At 39.0% G+C, this 24,919-nt stretch overlaps 3 protein-coding genes across 4 annotated transcripts; all 3 read left to right on the top strand.

Moving 5' to 3' along the window:
* The first annotated feature begins 522 nt into the window (after positions 1 to 522).
* On the top strand, positions 523 to 7,545 carry LOC137949718 (ferrochelatase-1, chloroplastic-like). The gene is made up of 10 exons (XM_068795875.1): positions 523 to 639; positions 997 to 1,105; positions 2,046 to 2,388; positions 2,541 to 2,684; positions 2,895 to 2,996; positions 5,147 to 5,250; positions 5,397 to 5,523; positions 5,802 to 5,954; positions 6,107 to 6,207; positions 7,000 to 7,545. Exons 2-10 carry the CDS (start codon positions 1,026 to 1,028, stop codon positions 7,313 to 7,315), a joined length of 1,470 nt encoding a protein of 489 aa, XP_068651976.1. The 5' UTR covers positions 523 to 639; positions 997 to 1,025; the 3' UTR covers positions 7,316 to 7,545.
* Positions 7,546 to 7,950: 405 nt separating this feature from the next.
* Positions 7,951 to 13,019, top strand: LOC137949719 (probable phospholipase A2 homolog 1). The gene is made up of 6 exons (XM_068795876.1): positions 7,951 to 7,982; positions 8,222 to 8,382; positions 8,564 to 8,603; positions 8,697 to 8,816; positions 11,223 to 11,386; positions 12,852 to 13,019. The coding sequence occupies exons 2-6, from the start codon at positions 8,299 to 8,301 to the stop codon at positions 12,864 to 12,866; spliced, it is 423 nt and encodes a 140-aa protein (XP_068651977.1). The 5' UTR covers positions 7,951 to 7,982; positions 8,222 to 8,298; the 3' UTR covers positions 12,867 to 13,019.
* A 4,634-nt stretch (positions 13,020 to 17,653) lies between these two features.
* On the top strand, positions 17,654 to 20,244 carry LOC137950611 (dof zinc finger protein DOF3.1-like). 2 transcript variants are annotated; one of them, XM_068797178.1, is made up of 2 exons: positions 17,654 to 17,852; positions 18,670 to 20,244. In XM_068797178.1, exon 2 carries the CDS (start codon positions 18,677 to 18,679, stop codon positions 19,307 to 19,309), a length of 633 nt encoding a protein of 210 aa, XP_068653279.1. In that variant the 5' UTR covers positions 17,654 to 17,852; positions 18,670 to 18,676; the 3' UTR covers positions 19,310 to 20,244. The 2 variants fall into 2 exon arrangements, with proteins under 2 accessions (XP_068653279.1, XP_068653278.1); XM_068797177.1 differs by having other exon boundaries at positions 17,655 to 17,852; positions 18,301 to 20,243.
* Positions 20,245 to 24,919: the final 4,675 nt, after the last annotated feature.

Raw genomic sequence — 24,919 nt, forward strand, 5'->3', positions numbered from 1 at the left:
GGATGTTTACAGAGCGGAAAGGGTTGTGGCCCGGCTCTTGCTGCTACTGACGCCAACAATACCATCTAAGTTGCAGGAAGAGAGAGCGGGAGGGGTCTTCGACTCTTCGATTGCTTCACCCTCTTTTTGCCGTGTCATGTTAGATTAGCGACCCGGTTGCCCCCGGCCAAGTTGCCCAATTCACAATATCAGCCGAGTTAGTCGAAGTTTATCCTTGAATCGGGTTGTAGGATAAAGGATGAGTTCCGGTTAACCCTGATTTAAAAACATTAAAAATTAAAAGGATTGAGGTCCAGGTTACAAAAGAATATAAAAAAATGAGAAATATAATAAAACAAGTGCCTATGGGTAGGTAATGATGTATTTCTTGATATTAATTCGGGGGGTTAGGTTTCCTAAAGTCGTCTTGACCGCCTCTAGTACCATCTTGACACGTGGGATTTGAATGTTTTGCCACTCTTGACCTTCATTTTTTCTTTAAGACTGGAGCTCTTTCCCTCCTGCTTCCTCGATCCTTCTTCCTTTCCGTCTTTTTGAAGGATCCAACCGAGAACGTGTTTCTGCAGGCCCTTGACAGAATTTTTCCCGCGGATCATTTTCATTCGATCACAGGTTCCTGCATTCGTTCTGTATTTTGAGGTACTAAACTGGACCATTTTCATATTAATCAAGGATCTTAAAATCGTACTGTGTCTATGCGTAGGATGATGTTTTTTTGTTTGTTTTTCATCTTCTTTTTCATGTCCCTTTCTTCTTCTGCTTCCCTTTCAAACAACAATATTTTATTTTATGTTAGTGCGTAATTGATGTGTTTTTAGCCCACCCACTGGCTGGCAGATGCCTCTTGTTTTTTTTTATATATTTTTTTTCTTTGAAATTCAATGATCTCCTTAACACCCTTTTATAAAAAAATCATGCGCTAAGTTTTTTTGTTCGTTTGTAATTTATGATTGCTCGATTTTGGTTGAGTTCGTTGAAATAATGTGCTACCTGCAGGTGAAGTTTGCAAATTTGATACAAACGAGATGGCAGTAGTGCCTTATGGAGTCCCCAAGCTAAAGCTTTATGGCCCTTGTGGTCAGGCTTCTAATCATAATCCTCCCATGTAAGTTGCGAACCAAAATTCATTCATATTGTCAGAAGCTTGTTTGCGCAGTCTATGTTATGGATAGGATTCTTAAACATATCCCTGATATGGTGAATTAGACTTTTATCTTCGTCATTATTTTGGCTTCACTTGCTTTCCTGAGGAGAGCATTCTTCTCGAAGCTGCTTCATGTTTGAAAAGCTGCTTTTCTGTTCTCTCCCATTGAATCAGATCCCATCTGGAATTGAATTAGTGTGGGAAGAAACTGCATGCCAAGGACCTTGATTGATGTTCCATTGAAAAAAGCCAGGGTTCGCAAGACAAAATTACAAAATAGAGATATATACATAAAAAATTCAAAGTCTAACATCAAACACCAGTGCATATAAACCAAAACTTTACAACTGATTGAAAGTTATTAAGAATATAATGAACTAGCCAATCTGAATCACAATTCAAGTTACTTGCTTGATATTATTATTCAAGAAACTCTGCTATGTTTGTATAGGGAAGCACAACCAAGTATCCCCAATTTTCTCATTGGTAGCTTGTAAAAGAATCATAAGGATTTTGGCTTCAAGATCTAGTTAAGAGTACCTTAAAAATAGGCAGTGAAGTGAAGCTTATGACCGTGAGACACTGCAAGATAATTGCAAATTGAGGTTGTTACAAAAATTGAGATAGTTTCAGTCAGTGCATTCTTTTTAGACCAGTCTGTACTTAATCACAAAAACCTCGCTGTCTAAAAGCTCTTTTAAAATTATGTCAACGTGTTTTGTTCTTGGCCCCAAAAATAAAGTGAATTTGAGAAACAGAGAAATTTCTGTTGTAGTTCAAAGAACAGACCTGCAAATTTTCCAAAACAAAACAACTTTATCATTCGTTTTTCATGTTTCAAAATTTTCTGACTAATAATAGTCTTTCTCAATTTCTCTTTCACATTTTATCTTTTTTCCAGACAATGTATTCAAAGCAAAGCCTTCAGTGGTAGTGTGGCATCCATTAGCTACTCTGAAAGATCAAGGAGCTCTAAAAAGCCCTTAGGGCCTTTGTTTGTCTCCTTGAATCAATCAGTTGATAAGAGTAGAATATTGGGGAGTTCATGTTTTCCTGCTCCTGCTCAGAAGAGAAACCTTGTAGGGCAAATGTTATGCTCTACGGGAAGCACATTTAACCTATATACCGCAGAAGCTCCTCCACGTGTTGCTGAAGACAAGATTGGAGTCCTCCTGCTGAATCTTGGGGGACCAGAGACACTTCGTGATGTTCAGCCCTTTCTATTCAACTTATTTGCTGATCCGGTATGTGATTTGATTATATATGTATCCTCTCTATTTTTTGAACATTGACAATTTTGTTTGTTTTATGATCTCATGTTTTTTGCCATGTAAATTCTGAAGTCATTCTTGTGTGGGTTCAAGCTGATTTTTTTAGTGGTGGTAACTTACAATAGGATATCATACGACTTCCAAGGCTTTTCCGTTTTCTTCAACGACCATTAGCACAACTAATTTCAGTTCTTAGAGCTCCAAAAAGTAAAGAAGGTTATGCTGCTATTGGAGGTGGTTCCCCATTGCGGCGAATAACAGATGAGCAGGTGAGAGTACCTTATTTGTAGTCTAACATCTAAACATAAGAATTCATTTGAAATGAAACTTCTTTTAAGATCTAAAAAAAATGGAAGTGCACAGTTTAGTGCAAAGCTGTTACTGTATCTTGACTTATCTGAACTTTGTACTTGTGGTGTTATATTTTCTACAAAAAAATCATTTGCAGTTTTAAGCCTGTGTTATGATGTTTCTTGTAGGCTCATGCACTAAAAATGGCTTTGGAAGCAAAGAAAACGTATGTGAATGTTTATGTTGGAATGCGATACTGGCATCCTTTTACAGAGGAAGCTATACACCAGGTAATCTCTCTCATATTGTAGTTTCTAATTTGTTTATCCATCATCAATTTAGTGGACCGTGGACTACAATGCTGTGAGTGTTTCAACTATCTAAAAATGCTGTAAAATATGTCTAACAATTAATGGAGATTACTTGTATTTGAGGAGCTGACTTTCCTATTAGTATAGTCATTGAAACTGCATGAGGTATTTGATTTGTACTTCTAGCAAAACACATTTGTTCTAGTGCTCCTCATAAACCACCTGTGGCAATTGTAATACGGCTCCTTGCTTCAAATTTAGTTTCTTAATGGGAATTATTGCTCCTGAAGACAGTTTTGTCAGGGGAAAAAATGTTGAAAAGCTGCATTCCGGTAATAGAATTAGTAGAGATAGTCCAGTTCTGCAATTTAAATACAGTAACGTTAATTGAACCTGTTCAAGATTGAGTAATTCACCAAAGTTTTTTATTTACTTGCTCTTTCTTCAAATAAAATTTACATGGAAAAAGTTGATTTGATATATCTTGATGTTAACTTTGGATTCTAGGGAATGTCCAAATAGATCCCTCTTGGATGTCGAATTCCAAATGCACCCAGCTAAATGGATCATTCTAAATATTTCTGTGTTATTTTAATCTGGTGGACAAATATGGCAATGCCATTAGCATGCCTGAATATAAAAAGGTAAATAAATTACCTTTTTCACTATTTAATAATTATTTAAAAAAAGGATGACCGACCTCTCTTTGCGCTAAATTTGTGTGATAGGGGAGGGCCCTTTCATTTGAGGGAGAGGAGGTTGGAGCCCCTCCTTCTCTGGTCCATCAGTGCACCCAATGAGAAGGTTATCCTTTAATCAAAACTCTGGAACTCAATCCAGCTAAATAAGGTTGCATGTGCTGCCTCTTTCCATCAACTTCTTTTCACTTGTCTTGCCTGCCTTAGAACCTTGCTTACTGCTCCAGCCATATTGATATTGCTTGACACTCTGAGCAGCTATATACTGTTGCAACTTCAACAACATGCATTGGGCTTCCACTTGTTTGAGTCCAGTCATATCTTCTAGTTTTTCATCTTTCTCAAACAAATTTTGCTTTCCCTCAATCAGATACCTTGATTCTGTCTCCATTCCCAATTTCAGCCCTAACGTGGAAATATCTTCTAACACATTGTGTACACCTGTCTAAATGTCATTGGGAACTTTTATCAAACATCTTGTGGGCATGGACCTAATACATAGCTGCTCTTCTCTTTTCTTACATCCAATGGGTTCCTCTTTTCTCCTACTCAATGGTGATCATGGTGTTCTGACCTGTTTGACCTGAGACTCTGCCATCTGACTTGGATTCTGGAGGGGATGGGTCAGGTCAGGGGACTCACGCCCTTCGTTCAGGGTGAGTCTCTCCCGTTCGCCTTGAGTTCAGCTTGACTCAGGTTTTCATGTGCCCGAGCCCAAGTGATGGTGACCTGTCTCCAATTTCTTAGTTCTAACTTGCTTTTAGGTGTGTCTAACTCTCTCTTCTTTGTTGGAACCTATATCTTTCTCTATGGCATGTTGGCTACCTTCCTGCCTCAGTTTGTTGTAATTGCCAAATCCTTCTCTTCTATGTGCATCTTGTGTATGCAAGACAAAGAAAATTTTCGTCCACTTTCTTCTTGGGAACTCTGCTCTAATGTAAACGTTCTGATCCTGGATCAAATGATGGTGCCTTAGGATTAACTTTACATCTTCTAATAATGAATAAATTGCTAGCCACAAAGTGATTAGTTCAGTTAGAGGAGAGCACTAACACTTTTGTTCAACCTGGGGAGGGTGAACCTTCTTTACCTAAGTGCAGACTTTCGGGAGTGATACTTGCCTGTCTCATCTGGCACCTTGAATTAACTTATTGTTTCAGACATCTTGACCCACACAGAAATCAGTGGGTTTGAACTGTAGATCAGATCACACATCATCTAAATAAGAAAAGCAAAATAATGTGAAATACTGAAATAAAATAACTAACTACAAATATGACCTAACAGAAGCTTGTTTTTGTTTAGAAGGTGGATGATGTTGGAAATTTGAAATATGAAGTTTTTTAACGTCATTCTCGTGAAAACCCTTAATACCTAATTCCATCTCCAAGTATTCATATTCCCTTAGACGGTTTTGGTTGTACATGGCAGATTAAAAGAGATGGAGTTACGAAGTTAGTTGTGTTACCACTTTATCCCCAGTTTTCTATCTCTACAAGTGGTTCAAGCATCCGTCTTCTCCAAAGCATCTTCAGGTGTACACTAATTCTACCTCTGTTATTTTATTTTATTATTATTTTTTCATGAGGAAGCCACATGAATGTGCATGTTTTGTATTAAAGTTAAAATTTATCTTCTTGATTGTGATTACCAATTTACTAAACCCACTAACATGTCTCAGGGAAGACTCATATTTGGCAACGGTACCTGTTTCTATTATAGAGTCATGGTATCAACGTGTAGGTTATGTTAAGTCAATGGCTGATTTGATTGAGAATGAACTGCAGAGTTTTTCTAAGCCTGAAGAGGTTGGTCATCCTTCTCCATCTCTTCTCTTTCTTTTTTACTTTTTGAGATGTTGAGATTCATTCAAGTTCAGTTGTACTATTCAATTAAGATATTTTATGAACAACTTAACTGAACCAGCTATAAGAAATTAAGCTTTCTTTTATCATTTTAATACATTATCATTCAAAAAAAATTATATTAATGATATGAAACCTAGAGTTTAGCCAGGTGTATATTTTCTGATCATTTGTCTGCCCTTCTGTTCTTATGAGTGGCTTGTTGTGCTCTTCAATGGTAGGTGGTAATCTTCTTCAGTGCCCATGGGGTCCCAGTTAGTTATGTTGAAGATGCTGGAGATCCTTACAGAGATCAGATGGAGGAGTGCATCAGCCTGATTATGCAGGAACTAAGGAGTAGAGGACTTGAAAACACTCATACTCTTGCCTATCAGGTGTGACATTAGAACTTTTCAGGCCTTTGTTTCTTGTTATGGTGCTGATCTTACCAAGTTCATTTTTTCAATTGCAATTTATTTGGCATTCTTTCCAATCACTACTGAGATTGTCAAAATTGAATTATTTTTCTTCGCTGGATTTGCTCCAGAGTCGAGTTGGTCCAGTGCAATGGTTGAAGCCTTATACAGATGAAGTCCTTGTTGAGCTTGGGAAGAAAGGTGTAAAGAGCCTTTTAGCTGTTCCGATAAGGTGCGTTTCCCAATGTCCTCCTTGTGTGTTCATAATGCAAGTAAATCAAAAGAAAGTGGGATTTGACTCTTTTCTGGCATTGTCAATAAATATGAAGTTCTGATCTTTTTTTGAATTCCTGAACATAGAAAGTTTCGTATTTGACTAGACTCTGAAGGCACCACAAATGGCTCTGTAGAATTTTTGAAACCTCGATGAAATCCTTCTTGATGAGCAAAAATCAATAGAAAGAGGAAGCATTTAAAAAATTACCAACTTTGTCCCATCTAAATCCAGCATTTTAAACTGAAATGCTAAAGCAAATCATCAAATTACAGTGAAGTGTTGCCTTTTTCCTGGCACCAATTTCTTGCAAATGCAATATTGGAGTTGGAGGTAGATATTATGGAAAAAAAGCAGCAGAGCTGTACATGTGACATCCAACTCTGTTCATTTTTTAAATCCATAACTATGTTCATTCGATTAGCCTACATTGAGCTTCACAGTAGAATTTGTAACCAAACAGGAACACCTAACTATGTTCATTTGATTCACCTACATTGAGATTCCTCTTTCTTTGATTTGTCTTTGTTAGGAGATAATGTTGTGCTTGGTGTTCATGTATTCAGTAGGAGAATGAACTTGAAGTCGCTTATCTGCAAATTTAGCTTTATCTTTGTATAAACGATTTGGGCACTTCCATTTTATTGGATTGTCAACTACTCTCTGTTTTAGGGTAAACATGTTCTCCGAACTAGCTGTCTGTTGCAAGCATGTAATTCTGATCTCGGATTTTCATGCACTTGTTTTCAGCTTTGTTAGTGAACATATAGAGACTCTGGAGGAAATTGATATGGAGTATAAACATCTGGCTCTGGAATCCGGAATTGAGAACTGGGGAAGGGTTCCAGCTCTTGGATGCACTTCTTCTTTTATCTTTGATCTAGCAGATGCTGTTATTGAAGCACTCCCTTCTGCAAAGGCCATGAGGACTGAAGAGGATTCATTCAGAGAAACCGAGAGGGGCCTTGCGAAGAAAGCTATGAATGTGTTTTTTGGTTCAGTTCTTGCTTTTGTTCTCCTCCTTTTCCCAAGAGTGATTTCGATGTTCAGAAATTACATCCTCTAGAGACTCGTCAGCAGCGTGGGTTTCTTCTCCAACAATATTTGGAACACCCAGACAGATGGAAATGATTCTTTTTAACTTTTTCTTTCCCTTCATCCAGCTTGAGTATATTTGAAATGAGCTGTTATACGTGTAACTAAAGGACTCTGATTAGTCCAATGAAAGGAAAATACATAATCAAATGGTTTTTGGATTATCATAATTTTCTTAATACAGGAAATGTTGCTAATGAATATGATCTATGAGGTTGCAGCTGGGAACACTAGGATTAAAACCCCGAGATCCCATTAGTTACAGTACTACTAACCCCCACATATTCATCTTCAACACTGTCTGTGGAAGATTTTTCATCTCGGAACCTTTGAAGAGTCGATTAATGGTTTGACATAGGTTATAAACCCTTGCATACTCTCTTCATGTAATAGTAGTAAGGGGATAACCTGTCTGAAAAAAAAAAAAAAAAAAAAAAATTCTCTGCTCCTGGATCTAATTCAACTGCAGGTGGCAAGGAACAAGCCCAAGTAGATGCCGCCAGAACCGAAACAGAGGGCAATCTCTCCTTCCTTGTCATGTGCTTGCAGCTCGGTGTGATCCGAGAGGAGGGAGCCCCTTAAAAATTTTCAACTACCTCTGTATGAACAGCTAGAAAACTTCTGTTTTTCAACCGGAAGTGAGATGTCTTTTAGTATTTATTATTATTATTATTTTTGTCATCGTCGCCCGCTTTGGATTCAAATCTGAGCTGCATTCATTTTTAGTAATACCAAATTCGTTTTTAACGGAGCAAAATTAATTTATACTTGTACTAATTCATTTTCTGATTTAGTGCTAAATTCATTTCTGCTTGGTCTATAGATTTAATTTTACTGATACTAGCTTCATTTTCGGTGGCATTGTGATTTTTGAAAGCCTACCGGTTGCCCACTTGGACGGGTATATTACCGAGAAAAAACACGACAAAAAGTGAAGCGAGGGCGCGAGTCAGAATGTTGCGCGCGAGTGTTTGCTTAGCATTCGCCTTCGTCTTCCTTGTGACTGTGCGTGCCACCAATCTCAATGCCAATGCAGAGGTCTGTCAATTTATTTTCTTCGAAACTACTTGAACGGTTTCCGTGTTTCTTAATTTCTCGTTCCTTTTTTTGCGCTCTGTCTTTTTTTGAGTTTTTTTTCCCTGTACAAATCTGATCTTACTGCAATGAATTCTATTTCCTGTTTGTTCGTATTCTTAGCCCTTATTATACGTGATAACAGGTGAGATGTAGCAAAACTTGTGTCGTCCAAAATTGCAACAGTGAGGACTTCAGAACGATCCTGCTATTTCTTTTTCAAAGCTTGACTTGCGTTAATATAGACTTTCTAATATTCTTTACATATTCCTTTTCAGCATTCGGCATTCGATATGGGAAATACTGTGGAGTCGGATGGACTGGTTGTCCGGGAGAGAAGCCTTGTGATGATCTCGATGCGTGTTGCAAGACGCATGATGAGTGCGTTGAGAAAAAAGGTACAGTCGTCTTCATAGTGTTTTAGAAATGCGATTCAATTCCTCTCAGATGCGATTTTTATTTTATTTTATCTCGATTCCCTTTTCGCCTCATTTCTCTTTAGTCTTTTCTTCCTTAGAACCTTTTGATAAGGTATTAATGAGGTAATCGTAAACTACAGCGGAGTCTATGTCCCTTCCAAGGATATTAAAATCAAATACAACAAAAGATTTTTATCTTAAGAAGGATTATACTCTTTTGCAAAATATTGCAGCATAGATCTTTATAAAGACATGTTAGCAATGCATAGACACGTGATTCAAAGTCCTAACAAAATAACCTCAGTGGATAGAAAATAAAAAGGAAAAAAGAAGAACTTAGAATTCGAAGTCGATTCTTGACAAAAAGCGTGGAAAGATGATGAAAAACATAATGCAATAGGTATATAGTTTAAGAGCCATATTTTGAGGTAAAGATCTTAACGCAGTTCATTTCTTTACAACATCGACTAATGGCGTGTTGCTAACTCTTCTGCACGATTTTGGTGTCTCTTTTGACATGGTTGTTGAGAGCTATAGCTACCACATATGGTTAAATTTGAAAAGAGGCTATTTCGCCATTCTATTTGAATTTCTAAGGAGCTAGTTGTGTAGCTGCCAAAAGTAGGGTCCCTTGCCCATGGAGCTGGGTCCAGGTGTGAATTCACCAGAGGAACCTTGCTGGAGCTGGTAGACTAAGATATTATGCCATGTTGGTTAAAGCAACTATTTAAGATCTAATAAGGTGTTTATTGACAGGAAGTACGTCAGTCACTGATTTTGCTCAACGTAGAATGTCCATTTGGGTTTAGAGCATGTTTTGTTTTATTAGTGTGGGATGGGTGGGGGGATATATAGCTTAGAGTATTATTAGATATGGAGCCATTACAGTCTTCTTGTTAAGTTGCATTAGATATTGACTTCCATATAAAATTAATGATTCTTTTTATACAAAACGATCCCTCTGGTTTCTGTGGATCTGTGAGTTTTGATGGATCTCACACATATTCTGATAAAGAAAGACCTTCCCTTGTTTCACATCATAAATTGAAACCTCAAATGGCTTGGTAAGAGATTGCATTATCCTATTTGTTCGTATTCATCACTGATCCAGCTCATGTTGAGAACAGAAGTTGCATGCTCTATCAGACCTAATCTCCCGTTGTTCAAGAAATACTCTGAATGAATCTATAACAAGTGATCCAATTGTTTTCTTATTGGGACTTGGTGAAATCAAAGATAGATCTTTGAGTGACAAATCTGGCTGGACAACCCAGATAATAAACACCATTATGGCCAAAGCACAATCTTCAACTCCCTTCTAGGAAACTGTCTATGGCTTCAGATTTTTTTTGTGTTCGGAAACGAAGGGGACTTTCTAGTCTACCTCATAATCACGTTGGCTCGTAATACTGAAATTAACAAGCAAAGGTCATGAAAAGATATATACATTTACTCCATCTCGAAGATGTAACTGATGTGAGTTTCAATGAGATTCTGCATGTTAAGGAAGTCTCTGATATCCATGAGCATAATTGGTGTTTTTCATGATCAACTATTTTGTTGTTTGATGCTCTTCTCTCCGCCCCGAAAAAAGAAAAAAAAAAGTTCTTTGAGTTGTAAGCTGATTTTTCATCTTACTGGATACAGGCTCAAGTTCGATGCTTGACTTGAGTATTGTTTTTATCCACATCACTTGACACTCTCCCTTATTTTTCTAGGGTATTTTATGGATATTTTGAAATTTCGTGTCGAAAATAAGTCTCAATAGTATTGCCAGACATATAGTTGCTTTTCATTTCTATGAAGTAGCAGAAGTTGCTTAGTTTAAAAAAGAAAATGTTGCCGAGGTTGGTGATGATTTGGCTAATTCAAAAGTTTCCATAAAGTTTTATGTCAACTGGAAAAGTTTTCTTTACTTGCATTATTTTTTGTGCTTATGACTATTGGCTTTACCAGTTCATTGAGGTTTGTGAGAAAGAACACTAATCCATCTAGATGCTACGCGATGTCTCATGCACAAGGTTGTGCAGATTTTATAAGCGTATACTGTTAATCTATTGCTTTTTTTTTTGTTTTTTTGAAGGATGGTCAAATTTTCCTATATTGTTAATCTATTGCTGTTTTTTTTTTTGTTTTTTTGGAGGATGGTCAAATTTTATTCTATTGCCCAAAGGCTATTGCTCTTAAAATGATAATTTTGTTGTTGTGCATAATTTCGTTCTTTTAGATGATTATTTTTATTTTGTACATCACTTCGTTTCTTTAGTGTCCCTTTCATCAGCCAAGTATGTTTTATAGCTGCAGAAACTTGCATGAAAGTTGTGAACCAAATTGTGGATGATGATAACACACAAAAATGGATAACGATGTTGATCACTATGACAGGGATGATGAGTGTGAGATGCCATGAGAAGTTCAAAAGCTGCATCAAGAAGCTTCAGAAGGCTGGGAAGGCTGGTTTCTCTAAAGATTGCCCATACAAAATAGCTGTTCCAACTATGACTCAAGGGATGGATATGGCCATACTGTTCAGTCAGTTCAGCACTAAGGTTGAACTTTAATATATTAGCAGGCAATGCCAATTTTTTGCAATTGAATGTAAGATCAATTCTTAAAATGTATCCTCGTTTTTTCCCCCACTATTTGGAAATAAAATGTTTTGCATCGTATCCATTGGCAACTGTGTAGTTTACGGGTGATTCCTTGGAATTACAATTAGTAAATTATTGACTGTCAAACTTACCCTTCAAAGCCAATGCCTATGCGCAGTTGCAAATTAGTCTTTAGTCTTTACAGAGTTACAGTAGTATCAAACTCTGATTTGGATTCATTTTTTAGCAATAATTGGTAATTTATTTATTTATTTTGTAGTGAGTTACAAAGTCAGATATTGGATGTTCCCAGTTCCTACTGCTATAAGATGGCTGCATCCGTCCAAGATTTGTCTTTATAGTTTAGGGTGGTTGGTTGTAGCTCGGTGGTTCGAGCCTAGCTACAACCTATCTCTAACTTAGGTTCGAGCCCAAAAATTTTAATTGAGCGAGGTTCAAACACTAACCTATTTTTAAAATAAAAAATAAAAAAATAACAAAAATAAATAAAAAGAATATTATGATGAATTTAGTATTATTAAATTACAAGCTATTATAGATGAGTGGAAGACTTTGTAATGGAGTATATTAATGTATAATAATCAGTTTAATAGACCTAAAATAAAGAGCAAACACCTCCATCAATAATATTTATTCTGTTATGTTGGAAGTATCATTTTGGTTTTGATGATTGGTTCGTAAACAGCAATACCTCGTTGAGGCTACCAGTTTCCCAAATAAAGACTCTGAGAAACAAAAGGGAAAACCAATTGAGGCGGATGAAGAGAGATTTGGCTCAATTGCTTGACACACCGCCCAGGAGCAGTATCCCTTACTATTTTCCTCTTTTCTCTATTTTGGGCAGGGTTGTTGTTGGTGGTGGTGGTGGTGGTGAGGGGAGAGGGGAGGGTGGGAGAGGAGTCTGTTTAATCTACTTTTACTCTCTTTGGTTCAAATTTCATACTATTAGGGGAATGGAATTTTTTTTTTTTTTTGTCTATGTTTCTTGGTTGTATGTCCTTTTTTTTCACTGCTAAGGCCTGGGTTGTTCCTTAATCTGGAGTTTATGGGTTACAATTTGCAACTTCAACGGGTTATTGCCTTATTGTCTAATTCTTTTTTTCTGACATAAAACCATTCTTATCAGTCGCTTCAGTATGTGATCCTCTGCTATATCTGACAGTTTACATCATGATACTTTTTTGTTGGCGCAAGCATAAAGATTGTTGCCTAACTTCCTAGATGGCCAAGAAAATGGTTTCTCCCACTCAGATCGCCCTGTTTGTATCCAAATTTCTGAATAAGTTTTCATACTGTCGTTTGTTAGAACTTTGCTGAACTTTATAAATTCATCTCAATGTTTCCAGAATGCTGATCTGGAAATTTCTAGATTGAGTAAATTCTCTTATCTTCTAATATTCAGGAATTGCCCCATTGACTTGGAGGAAGCAGTATCTAGACATAGTAGAACTTGTGGATGTTCGGAAGCATTTTACTGCGAAGTATGGCAAAGATTTCATTACTGTGGCTCTTGAACTTTGATCTGATTGTGGTTTCAGACATATAGTAATTTTACTCTTAAATTCATCAATTTTATGTGTAAGTTCATTCTGGCAGCCTGATTAGCATGTTACTTCTATGACATTCTGATGTACATTAGAGTTATCATTGTCCAGATTGTTGAGAAGTTATCTGAAAAGATACTAGATGGTGAAGCTGCCCAAGAGCATAATGTTAAATGGGACTCAAGAGGAATTTGCAGAGCAAGTTATAAAGCCTTCTGAAATTTCGTTGGTAAATATAATAAAATAAATGGTTATAGAAGTTTTGTTTGTCATGTTAGAGTTCCATTCTGAAGTTATACAGCAAGGTTCCTATGCTTGTCTGGTCACCATTCTGGTACCTCAAGGCAGCTGCACTAAGGTAAAGTTCATAGCTTTTGGTAATGGCAACTTCCTGTAATAAGCAGAAAGATAGACTTCAGCAAGATCACATTTATAGAGGAGCTGAAAGCAGAAGTGATGATGAGAACATCAAGTAGGTCGGTCTCTCAGTCGAATGCAACTTCCATTGATGATGAAATTGCAGTCAGTAATCTTCAGAAGGCTGTAGATAACATCAGTCCTAGTCTGATATGCCTTCTTACTCTTATTCTGATGGAGGGCCTGCTGACATGGATTCTGGTTCATGTCCAAATGTCCGCAAGCATGCCAATGATTCTTTTGAGCACAACCCTGTTAGTGTAGGTTATGGAGACGCTAAGAGAATGAGTGAACAGCCTGATTTTTGTGATTCTTCTGCAGCTGTTTTTGATCAATCTAGCTCTGAAAATGACGATCATGTAGAACTAGAGAGTGATTATAATCACCATTCTCTATTTCCATTTCAAGAAATCAACAGGTAAGTAGATCTTCTCTGAGGATTGGGCCTTCAGATCAATCTTCCAGGGGTTCGTTAAAAGATTCAGTTCCATTAGAAGCCAAAGACTTTTTGCCTGCAAGGTGTGATGATTCAGATGGCTTCAGTTCTGAGAATGAAGAGGTTGGAGATCATTCGAGCAGAGGAAGAAATGAGATATCTTGGGAGGAGGAAGCTTCCTCTGGTAACTTTTTTTCAGCCCAATCTGATCAAAGATCCCTGAAATTCTCGATAGGGACATCTTTGCTTATGTGTCATTTGATGATACAGAATCTCAGGTGAGAGAAACTCAATAGGTCTGTCACCATAAAAAATTTCATCAACTAAGGAAAAAAAAGATGAAGGATGTAAGATCTGAAAACAAAGTACAGAACTTTTTAAGTCCACTGATAGAAATATGCCTGGCTCATCTCTTCGTATGGAGGATGTATCCACTGGAAGCTCATATTCATCTCAGACTTCTTTTGTGTCTCCAAATTCTCGGAAGGAAGAGGAAGGTGGAGTAAACAAAAGGGATTTGTTATACAAGTCTTCTGATGATGCAGAATCGGATGATGGACATGTCATGAGTCTGCGATCTTCAAGACTTTCATCTACTCAGGAAGTCAGTCATTTGGACGAGGAGCCTCCATCTCCTAGCAGTGTGTGTTCAGAAATTTCAAGTTACTCAAGCCATGAAAGTGAGAACCGGTTAGGCTTTGGTAGATTAACAGGTGGTCTTAGAAACAAGGGTCCCACACGTCCACCATATTTTAAGCCTCCATCCAAAGAAGAATCAGAGAGTGGAAGTTCCCACCCAGCATCTCTGAAGTTATTACACCTTTCTCTGTCTCCGAAAAGTTATTTGCAAGCCATAATTCTCAAGAAAGGAAGTCATCCAGTCAGAAACATTGTGGATTTCACAAGGAATTTAACTCAGGAGGGCCCGTTAGTGGCAGAGAGTCAGATAGTGATGATGCAAAGAAGATATAGCCGCGTAGAAACTTTAATGCCATAAGGACAAGAAGGTAGATTAGTTTCTCGTAGAACAAGAGAGTCACCATCGAACTCTGCAAGTGATGGCCCTTCAGGACTTACTGGCTGGTCTAGAGATCCAGTTCAATGAGGTTTAAATGAAAGGAGCAAAGCATCTCAAGTAGGTTCATCCTCCAAGCCTCAAATACCAAGTGTTATCTTCCTTTTCTTACCATTGCTTTGTTAAATATGACATTTTTGCACTAGTCGTGGTCGTTTCGCTACTGTGTACCTCTTTCTTTTTGGAGAATAGTGACTGCAACCATTAAATCTGATGCTCACCTCTGCACAGAACTCCCATACCTTGAATTGAAGACCCACCAGCAGTGGAAATTAAACGGCATTGACTTAAGATATGCTAAATGTCTCTTCATCGCTTATCACATAAATAATTGCCTTAATGTTCTATTAGAAAATTATTTAAAATTTTAATATCTAAAAATCATGCTTTGTATATTAACTATAGCTGGTTGGGTTGGATTAAAACCTGTATTATACTAAGCCTAGGTTTGATAGTTTTTTTTTTTTTTTTTTTCAAAGTTGCTCGAATTTTGAAGGTCAAGTCAAGTTTGGTGATGGAAAATAACCCCTGACAGGTTGAATTTTTAACCACCATATCACCCTACCAGTTTGTGCCTGAACATTGTCTTCATCTTGTCTCTCTGAACCTCGCATCATTCTTGAAACTTAAAAAGAAAAATTTCAGTAAGAAAGGAGATGATTATATGTAAAATAGATGCGATCATGGTTAGCGGGAAAGAAGTATTGCGGATTTTTGCGATTAGATACTGTCATCCTTGTTCCAAGTACTTACTTTTTTTCTTGTCTCCGAATGACCATCGGTTCTCCTTTGCTTTGCCTGCAGAGTTTTTAGCTTTATTGTACAGGAATAAGTAACTGATAAACCACCTATGTATAGACAGGATATACGAGAAGAGGGGAAGTCAGGTTCGAAGGGAAAAAGATGAGTCAATCTCGTATCCGTGACGGGATTTGGGTGGACTGAAATGGATGGAGTGGAATGGCACCCGTGCAGAAGTTGAAACATTGCTTTGTTATTATCGTCAATCTGTGGAGATCTTACAAAAAAGAAAAGAAAAGAACAGAAAAATGTGGTGGAGAGTAAAAGAAGGGAGATGGATTGAAGAAAAAAGAAACCTCATAATCGATGCATGTACTGAAGAATCAAGAAATAATCGCCACTGTATTCTTTCAACGCTTTCCAATCTCGCTGCTCGGACCTGAACCAAGTTGTGCCTCCTGAGTCATTGAGCTTCAAGATTTCTGCGGAGATTAAGCGCATCGAGTGTAAAGATGCTTCCCATGTAAAGTCGGAACAAACAGAATCTCCACGCCGCCGGCCCATCGTTGTCTCCGGCAATCAGAGTAGACCCGGAACCTCCCCCATAATCGAGGTTGTCCCCAAACTAAAGCGGCTTTCAGAGGGCCATGGGATGGGTCTCTCCAAATGAGTACTCCCCTGTAAATACGTTCCATGTCTGACTTGTATTGTGGCATACAATTTCCTTGCTGGAGCCTGCTATGTGAACCAGCCAAATCGACATTATTACTAGAGTAATGAGGATGCCCCTGTAGCAGAAACAATAATGACTACTCTGCTCGTCGACTTATTGCCAACATCATCGTTTTTTTTTTTTTTTTGATAGCAGACACGACTGGAATGTTCATACTTGTTGTTACTTCAGAGTGGATCGGCTTCGAACGCAATTTTCAACCTTAGTGTGTGGTCTAAGGTACGTGGTCAGGATGCCAGAGACGACGAAGATCACACAAAATTTAGGACCGGAGCTTGACATCCATTTGCCATTTAGCGAGGAAGTGACTTCTAACATTGTCCGACGAAGGCCGAGTAAGTAGGAAATTGATCAAAATATTAAGCATTTTTCTACCGAAGCCTCGTAGCCTAGTGGTGAGATTCGGATAAGAAGGCCGAGTAAGTAGGAAATTTCAATGGGTAAAAACTACAAGTGTAGACTGTATGAGATGACGTGGCTAGTGCTGAAGGCTACTTGACGTACGATTCTCTCCACCTCTGTACTCTCACCGATGGACGGCCAATAAACTGGTCTTTATCATGCCAATGGTCCGGATCGCATCGCAGAATCATTCGATGCTCCCTCTGGCGTCCGTTTGCTTGCTTTCTAAGCAACCTTCGCTCCGCTGTCACTGTCTGCTCGGCTCCTCCATTATTCTTCTCTTACTTAGCCGCGTCTCACATGATCGTATCTCATCTGAGGAGGGGGCCCGACCACAAGTCCTTGACGGCGTGACTTGTAGCCTATGTCGTTCTTCTCGTCTAGTGTTTGCAAATGAAAACCAAGGACTTAAAATGGGTTTTAGTCAGGGTTGGTTAAAGAGAAAAGAGATCAATCTCCTGGAAATTTCCTCCACTTTAACTCCCTGTATTCGCTTTCTCGACGTCCCGATTGGCCTGTGGATAAGGTGGAGCCCAAATGGGACCTTTTTTGTGTTATTTTCTCGTTGGAAGTTAAAAACTTGAAGAACAATCGAGTCTCCGAGTTCGCTACAGTTGGGGCAAACCATGTTTATGAAGATAATTTTCGTGATTAACTGTTTCGGATGGGTACTTTTGTCAGATGAATACGGAATGAGCTTCACGAGTAGCTGACTAACGTGAAGTCTAGGGGAGGGATTATCTTAATTGCGATTTGTTCTAGAGTAAGTATGTTAAAATCAAGTTTAGTGGGGGTGTAGAATGTTTGCGCGACTTTAGCTGCCAAGAATATAAATAAAGAAATGAAGATGAGAAAGACTCATGAAAAAGAGCAGCGTCTCTGTTTTTTTATTGCTCCCGGAGATCATCAACATCAGCAGCAATTCCAGACTGACTCCACGAGACCCCCCCTCTTCCTTTCCTCGCTCTTCTTCTTTCTTTATATGCGTTTTCTCTTCCAGTGAAAATCTCTCCGAGGAACCAGCTCGGGCTCTGTACACAAGTTTCTGTTTGATGGTAGGATATTTTCTTCTTTTACTATTTCATGTCATCTCAACTGTGGGGCTGAAAAAGAATCTGTTCTTCTTTTGCTTCTCTTTCCTTCCATCTAAATTCCATTTCAGATGGCTTGAAGAGAATGGCTTTTTCTTGGTGATTCACTTTCTTCAACTTGCCTGATTTCAAAGTTGTACATATCTAAATTCTGTCTTCTCCTGCTTCTGTTGTTGGAAACTGTGTATCTGGTTTGCGATCAATCTGGCGTCTGATCTGGAAGCTGAACTTTTGCTCTTCATGTCTCCTATCAGAAGCCAATAGAACACATGAAACATTGAATCTTTTCAACAATCCTTGGAAACCCGATTCATACATTCGGAGGCCCATCGCTTCTACTTTCTCTTCTCAGCAGATCTTATCTTCTTCCATCTGCTCACAATCTTAACCCCAGTTTGGGCGTCCCATGTAGGAGGCGCTGTTCTGCGGTTATTTCCACACAAGGGGAGAGAAAAACGGGGAAAAAGCTGTCTCTGGTGACTCTACTTGCTCCAACAGAAATCCTTAAAGAGAAAAAGGAAAAGGAAAACCTTGTAAAACCTTTTCATCCCAGACAAAAAGAAACCATCCGAGGACTCCAATTACTCTCTCTAACGTTTTTTTTTTTTTTTTTTTTTCTCTACACATCCTAGATCACTGTTTTAACCTGAAAAAAAAAAAAACTGTTTTTCACTATCTTGTCCCCTCGCTACAAGAAACATCCCAGGCAGGGCCTTCCACTTCCAGCCTTTCGATTCCACAAAGCTGAAAAATCATAGCAATTTAGTTTCTCGTCTTTCAGGGGAAATATGCAAGATCCGACTGCATTCCAGTCCATCAAGCCCCAGTTTGCGGATCATGAGCATCTTAAATGCCCTCGGTGCGATTCCACCAACACCAAATTCTGCTACTACAACAACTACAATCTTTCCCAGCCTCGCCATTTCTGCAAGAGCTGCCGAAGGTATTGGACCAAAGGCGGGGCTCTCCGCAACATTCCCGTCGGAGGTGGAAGCCGCAAAAACAGCAAAAGAGCAAACCCCAAACGAGCGACATCCTCCTTGTCTAACTCATCTTCATCAACAACAACGACGTCTGCAACATTAGTTCCCCTTCAAAGTGTTCCAAAACCAGAACCTGCTGGTATCTTCGGCCCAGTGGCTGATAGTGATCGGCGGATGCTCGACATTACTGGGAGCTTCAGCTCTTTACTGGCGTCAAATGGGCAATTCGGGAGTTTGTTGGAGAGTATGAATTCAGGTGTTTCTAGCGCTCAGAGGATGCAATTTTCAGAATATCCAGCGAATACAAATGTGAACTCAAATGCAAGTACGAATACAGTTGGGGACCCCTTATTGGAAATGGGCGATTCGAGCTGTTGGAGTGGTGCAAATGGGTGGCCTGATCTCGCCATTTACACACCAGGTTCGACATTTCAATGAAACACCAACTAAGAAGGAAAAAAAAAAAAAAAAAAACAGGAAAGAATGGAAACTCTTGATGTGTTATTTCTTTCTGAATTTCTCTTTTTGATGAGTCGCAATTCTCAAAACTGGAAATATACTTAGATAATGTGGTGACGAAGAGATGAATTGAATAATTTTCAGCTTTTCTTCATCTTTATTTCTCTATCTGGATTGATGACATTCTGATAGCAGTTTTCTCGGGTTTTCCTTTAGTTACTATAGCGTTTGTAACTTGCATATTTGTCTGTTTGATAGTTTGTATGTGCTGAGGAAAAGAAGAGTTTTTATGGATGTTTCATAAGATGTATGTATTGATTTTTGCTATATTTTATGGTTGGAACATGGATGCGATACAGAACAGAGACTGTTTTGATTGGTTTTGTTTTATGGGTGGATGTTGAAAAGTGAGGAACAAAAAAATAAATAGTTGGTCCTACGTAGCGACTATTTAATCTCCTTTGTTTCTGGTGGAGTTGTTGAAAGCTTGTGAAATCCCACTCGTCCTCTGTGCCCTTCTACAAGATTTAATTCAATGCACCCTGCAGTGTACTTACTTCCCACGAAGCTATATTTTTTCCCCCCTCTCTATCTATCTGCGAATTTAATATTAGATACGGTGGATTTGGGGCGTTATTTAAGAGAGGTTAAACCATACTCTGGACGTCATTGCGCTTGCGAGCAGTTGAGTCACTGGATTTCGTTGGCGTCGCATCAAGACATTCTTGCATAAATGGAGGTCGGAAATCTGATCCCTGTTTCTGCGACTGGTAATGGAGGTCGTCTTGGACAGTTTTTATCCTCACTTGGCAGAAGTGTTGTTAATTGTATTCACACACACAGTAGCTCGTAGAGACTGGGGACGGGGATGAAAATCTTCCTTTAAGGAAGTGGGTGCTCTTGTGTTCTGTTAATTTAATTGACAGCAACTGTAATGGAAGCCTACGGAAATTGAAGAAAAATAAAATGCTTTCCTTCTAAAAGAAGGAGCACAACATATGGACCCCTCGGGTAGATCTCATATCACATCTCTAAATGATTTGTCTTTCCAGTTTCCATATCTGGATTGAGAGATAAGCAACCTTACAAACAGGTGGTGGTGTTCCATGTTTTTTCCATATCGTATGGAGTATATGTTGGGTTGTGAACGAGATCTCTCTCATCTCCTTTGTTCCCCTGGGTTTCCCATCCATTTACAGAATCAAGTGCTCCATTCCTTTTATCTGGTCATATGCTCCGTCCAGATATCACAATTCAAGTTGTAGATATGAATCGATACGACTTGTTCGTTCACCGTAATTGTCAACAACGAGAATATATTCCAAATCTTTTCAAATCGTCCAGAACTGTAAACAGTGGCCAAACATCCAGACTCGTACCTCGTCCAAAGCTTTGTCATGTCTGGTGTTATTTAACGCCATTTTGTGGAAATAGCAATCACTGGAAGGCAAGAATGATTATTTGAGAACGTTTGAGCATTGAAAGTTGTCGCGAACTGACGCATGATGTGCTTCCGCTTCCGATGATCAAATGCCACTACGGTTCTCTTCCATTTTTTAACCCAACCTCCCATGTGGAAGACCAGTGCCTGGGCAATGATGTTGGATTTCATTCATTTTCTATCAAGTTTCGGCTGAAAGAGCATTCGGCTTGGATCGATTTGTGCTAAACAAAAAGACGGCGTACTGAAGGCATACTCAAATTGCACGCCAACGAGGCAAAAGGCTCTGCACCACCTATCAAGAATTTGGTCCCTCCTTGAGCTGGATACACATTACAAGATCAATTGATCTGCAGTGACGAGCCATCAAATCAATCAAGGAGATGGAACAGCGAGGACCCACCGGTCATTCAATATGAATCTTTGTGTCTTTATTTGATTCTTCGGTCTTCACCGACAGTGGGCTACATCCCCTTCTTCTGCTACCAATTGAATTGAATGAGCTCCTCCTCCCATTTGCATTTGAGGAAGGAACATTTGTATCAGAGGAGGGAGTTTTCCTCTCTCGGCAACAAGCCAGCCTATTATTCCTCACTGCTTACTATTTCTGCGCCTTGTCAGCCTCTCGCTGCGAATGAGCCTTTTTACCTCTATTGCACATGCGTGTACTTTGCCGTATTTCTACTCTCCCCTCTTGTTTTCTTCCGTCCAAGCCAGAATGAGAAAGATGGGTCGAGTCAAAAACATTGATGCGAGTATGAGAAATGATGGTGGGGGTGCAACGGTGCAGCCGTGAGGCCCACATACATGATGATGAGAACATGCGGCATCCATCCATCATGTCGAGGTTGCTTGGCCTCACCGCATGCAAAAAAACTCATTGATTGAATGGATGCATGCATGCCCTAAATCATACGACGTCATTATGGCTTTTTTTTTTTTTTTTTTAGCACGAGTGTGTCTTACGTGTCACAGTCAGGAGAGAGCTTCAGTTCGTTAACCTTAATAAAACGGGAACTGGGATTTCTTCAATGAAATAAAAATGTGGACGGAAAGCATCAAGTTAAGGATGTTTGTGTTCTTAGGTTTTGTCAAGGAGACAGAAGAACCTGTCAGATTTGGGGGATTGGGCATGCGTAAATCCCCCCCAAATCTGGTTTTTAAGCTATAATAATTTATAAGAGCAAGTGATTAGTGACTGTCATGGCGGTTGTTGATGGAGAAGGGTAGATGCCCACTTTTTTGTTTGAAAATGATGTGTTAGGTTTGGTTTTATGCGATATTATAGTAGGTGGTGGACGCAAATGTTAAGGGCAAACACAAAAACAATAGAATCCATGTCTTTCCTTCTCTCCACTTTATTAAACAGATACATTTCTTCTACCATTTTCTTGATTACTGCAAAATCGGCCCTTTCGCAGGGCCATCAATCTAATATAATCTCGTCTCCCAAATCTCAACTGCTCTTAAACTAAAGGGTCCGCAGAGGCCTTCCTTCCTTCCTTGATCCATCTCGGTTGCCAGTGATCCTCCTGGGGCTAGAAACGTGCACCTTCTCCTCGATGCTCAAAAGTCAAATTAAGACAGTGATGCGAACTAATCTTAGGTTAGTTTGGTGACAAAAATTGTGACTAGTAATAACGAGTTTTGAGTGGGAATCAGTATCGCAAGACGCTTCCTTCAAAATACGAATCAGGAGTGCTATCTTATCAATCCACCTTGTCTCCATGGTCTCTAATGGCCGACAACTTCACATGTTTCGCATCATCTTTTTTACATGGTTTTTTGTTTTCTTGTGGGACGATTAATCTCGGCCCACTCTGTTCATTTCCATGATTCTTCTGTCCGGCTCACACATCGTCTCCCCGTCTCTGTTCAAACCAAACATGGTCTGGCGGCTTCATGTATATATGGTTTTTGATGTTGTTTACAGGATCGACCAACAGTTGCAGACGCTTGAACGACCAAGGTGGGTCAGGCTGCTTTGGCTTTTTCAGGAGGCGGCCGAATCGAATTGGTAGAGTGCATTCCTCCTCGCTAAAATAGAAGCTTGGGGTAATTCATTTCGGATGTCGAATTGTTGTTCCGATCTCCTAAGCTTTCTTTATAAGAGGAGAACTACAAACGTGTTGTAATATGTGACGAACTAACGATTCGCATGCTCTTTTATGACGACTGTTACCTGAAATTGAACTCTGCTACTTTAAAGCCGTATGCCTCTTGCAAAGATATGTCACATCGAAAATCATATACTTAGCTTTGCTTTAATAGATGTTCTGGTTTTCTTTAATGCCGGGTGAAAAAAAAAGACCAAATTTCCCATTTACATGTGAATTGAAGCTAATATGTAACATTTACCAATGAAATCATTTGTAAGAGAGAAATATCAAATTGAAATAAGAATTATAAGATACTTAACACCCTTGAAGTGAAATCACTTTTAATCCCGCTTCAAACCATCAAAAATCTTCTTCCAATAGTTTTGAGAAAGCCAATCTGATGAGTTTGAACACCAACCAAGACCACAAATGCAAATAGAGAGATTTGAAGTTGATAAACATACCTCAAATCCGTAGAAAAAGGTGTCATATACCCTCCCTCTTGAAGAGGCCAAACAAAAGGAACTACCTTTCTTCTTTCTTTCTTCTCATCTCTTCTTCTTTCAAGAGAAAAACACTCTCGTTTCACTGTTTCACTTCACTCTTTCACCTTATCTTGTGAAATTTTTCCTCTTCCAAGTTTGCTCCTCTTTACTTCAAGATGAGCCGAATCTTTTCTTTAGGGGGGTGAACCTATGAGAAACCCCACAAACTTCCATCTAGACCCATGAGGGAGGCTCTCCCATCATAGATACTCATATGGCGTTCATACCTTGCAAGGATTGACACCCTCTTCATCTTCATGTTTGAATGCATATGTTCTCCGGTACCATATCTGCCAAGCCAACCAGAGGGAGACAGTTTTTTTTTCTCCTCATATTTCGATTAAACAGCATTGGGTTACGTTTCCCATTGCATGCTAAGTTTTCCCGAACTAGGGCAGGATCCCAGGTACCTAGCGGATATTTTGCATATAGACTTTGGTAGTTTTTTTCCGTAGGTTTATGGAAGAGTGGCTACAAGTAACAGGGAATAAGATTAGGGCTAAAAGGATGTGTTAGGGAGGTAAGGTGGGGAAACGGAGACTATTTTCAATAGTTTAGGGAGTAGGGAATCTAAGGGTATAAGCCTTATGGGGATTTGATTGGCGAAAGGCTGAAAGTTAAGCATTTTGGGAATGGGACAGTTTGGTTTGCGATAGGAGGAAAATTAGAGTTTTGGATTTATGATACTCAAGGGGGTGAACTTCATATTTATGAACAACTTGAGGCTAGGGATGTGGGTCCGTGGTCTTGAGGGGGTTTGGTTTAGAGGATTTGGGGACGTGGGGAGACTAATAGAGTAATAATCCTTCTAGGAAAGTGACTAAGAAAGGAGGTTGCCAATTTCCTAGCTTAACCTTACTTGTCTAATCTATTTCAGTACTCATGAGACTATAATTTTAGGGATGGGTAACTTGGCTAATGGAATGGAAAAGGCTAATGACAAATAATGAAAGGATGGAAGCTACCGTTAAGGACTCTTACCATTGCCAAGGGTCATCTTCCTTGGGGGAGTGGATGAGCTGGCAAGACTTTGCACACTGATAGACACCGTATTGATTAGGGGGTGTGGGTGCCTAGTGACCTTTATATCATCGGTCAAGATGCCTTGGGTTAGCTGAAGTTGATAGGTTAGCCAGAGCTAAAAAAGGATTTATATTGATAAGATATGATTACAAGGCTTATGGAGCTCTCTATTTATAATCTGGAGACCAGAACTACTTCTACAATATCTCTTATGTAGGAATAAGAGTTGGATGTCCCCTTTCTTAGCCGTCAAACATCCTTTAGATGCTTATAGATCCTGCAAAGTTGGTGCCCCTTTTAGATCATTCTCTAGATATTGTTGCCCTTGCTTGGCTGGTGCCACATTATTTGCCCTTGGATGAGCTAGCTCCTCTTTTTTCTATAGTTTTCCTTAACTCTTGCCCCTCCATTGCTAGTGTCACTTTTCTGAGCTACTTTCTAACAAATTTGCCCCTCTTCTTTGGTGCCACTAGCCTCCTCC

Source organism: Aristolochia californica, unplaced genomic scaffold (genome assembly GCF_029961685.1).
Source record: "Aristolochia californica isolate CCGP_79_NKW_82.1479 unplaced genomic scaffold, dmAriCali1.0.hap1 SCAF_14, whole genome shotgun sequence".
NCBI lineage: Eukaryota > Viridiplantae > Streptophyta > Magnoliopsida > Piperales > Aristolochiaceae > Aristolochia > Aristolochia californica.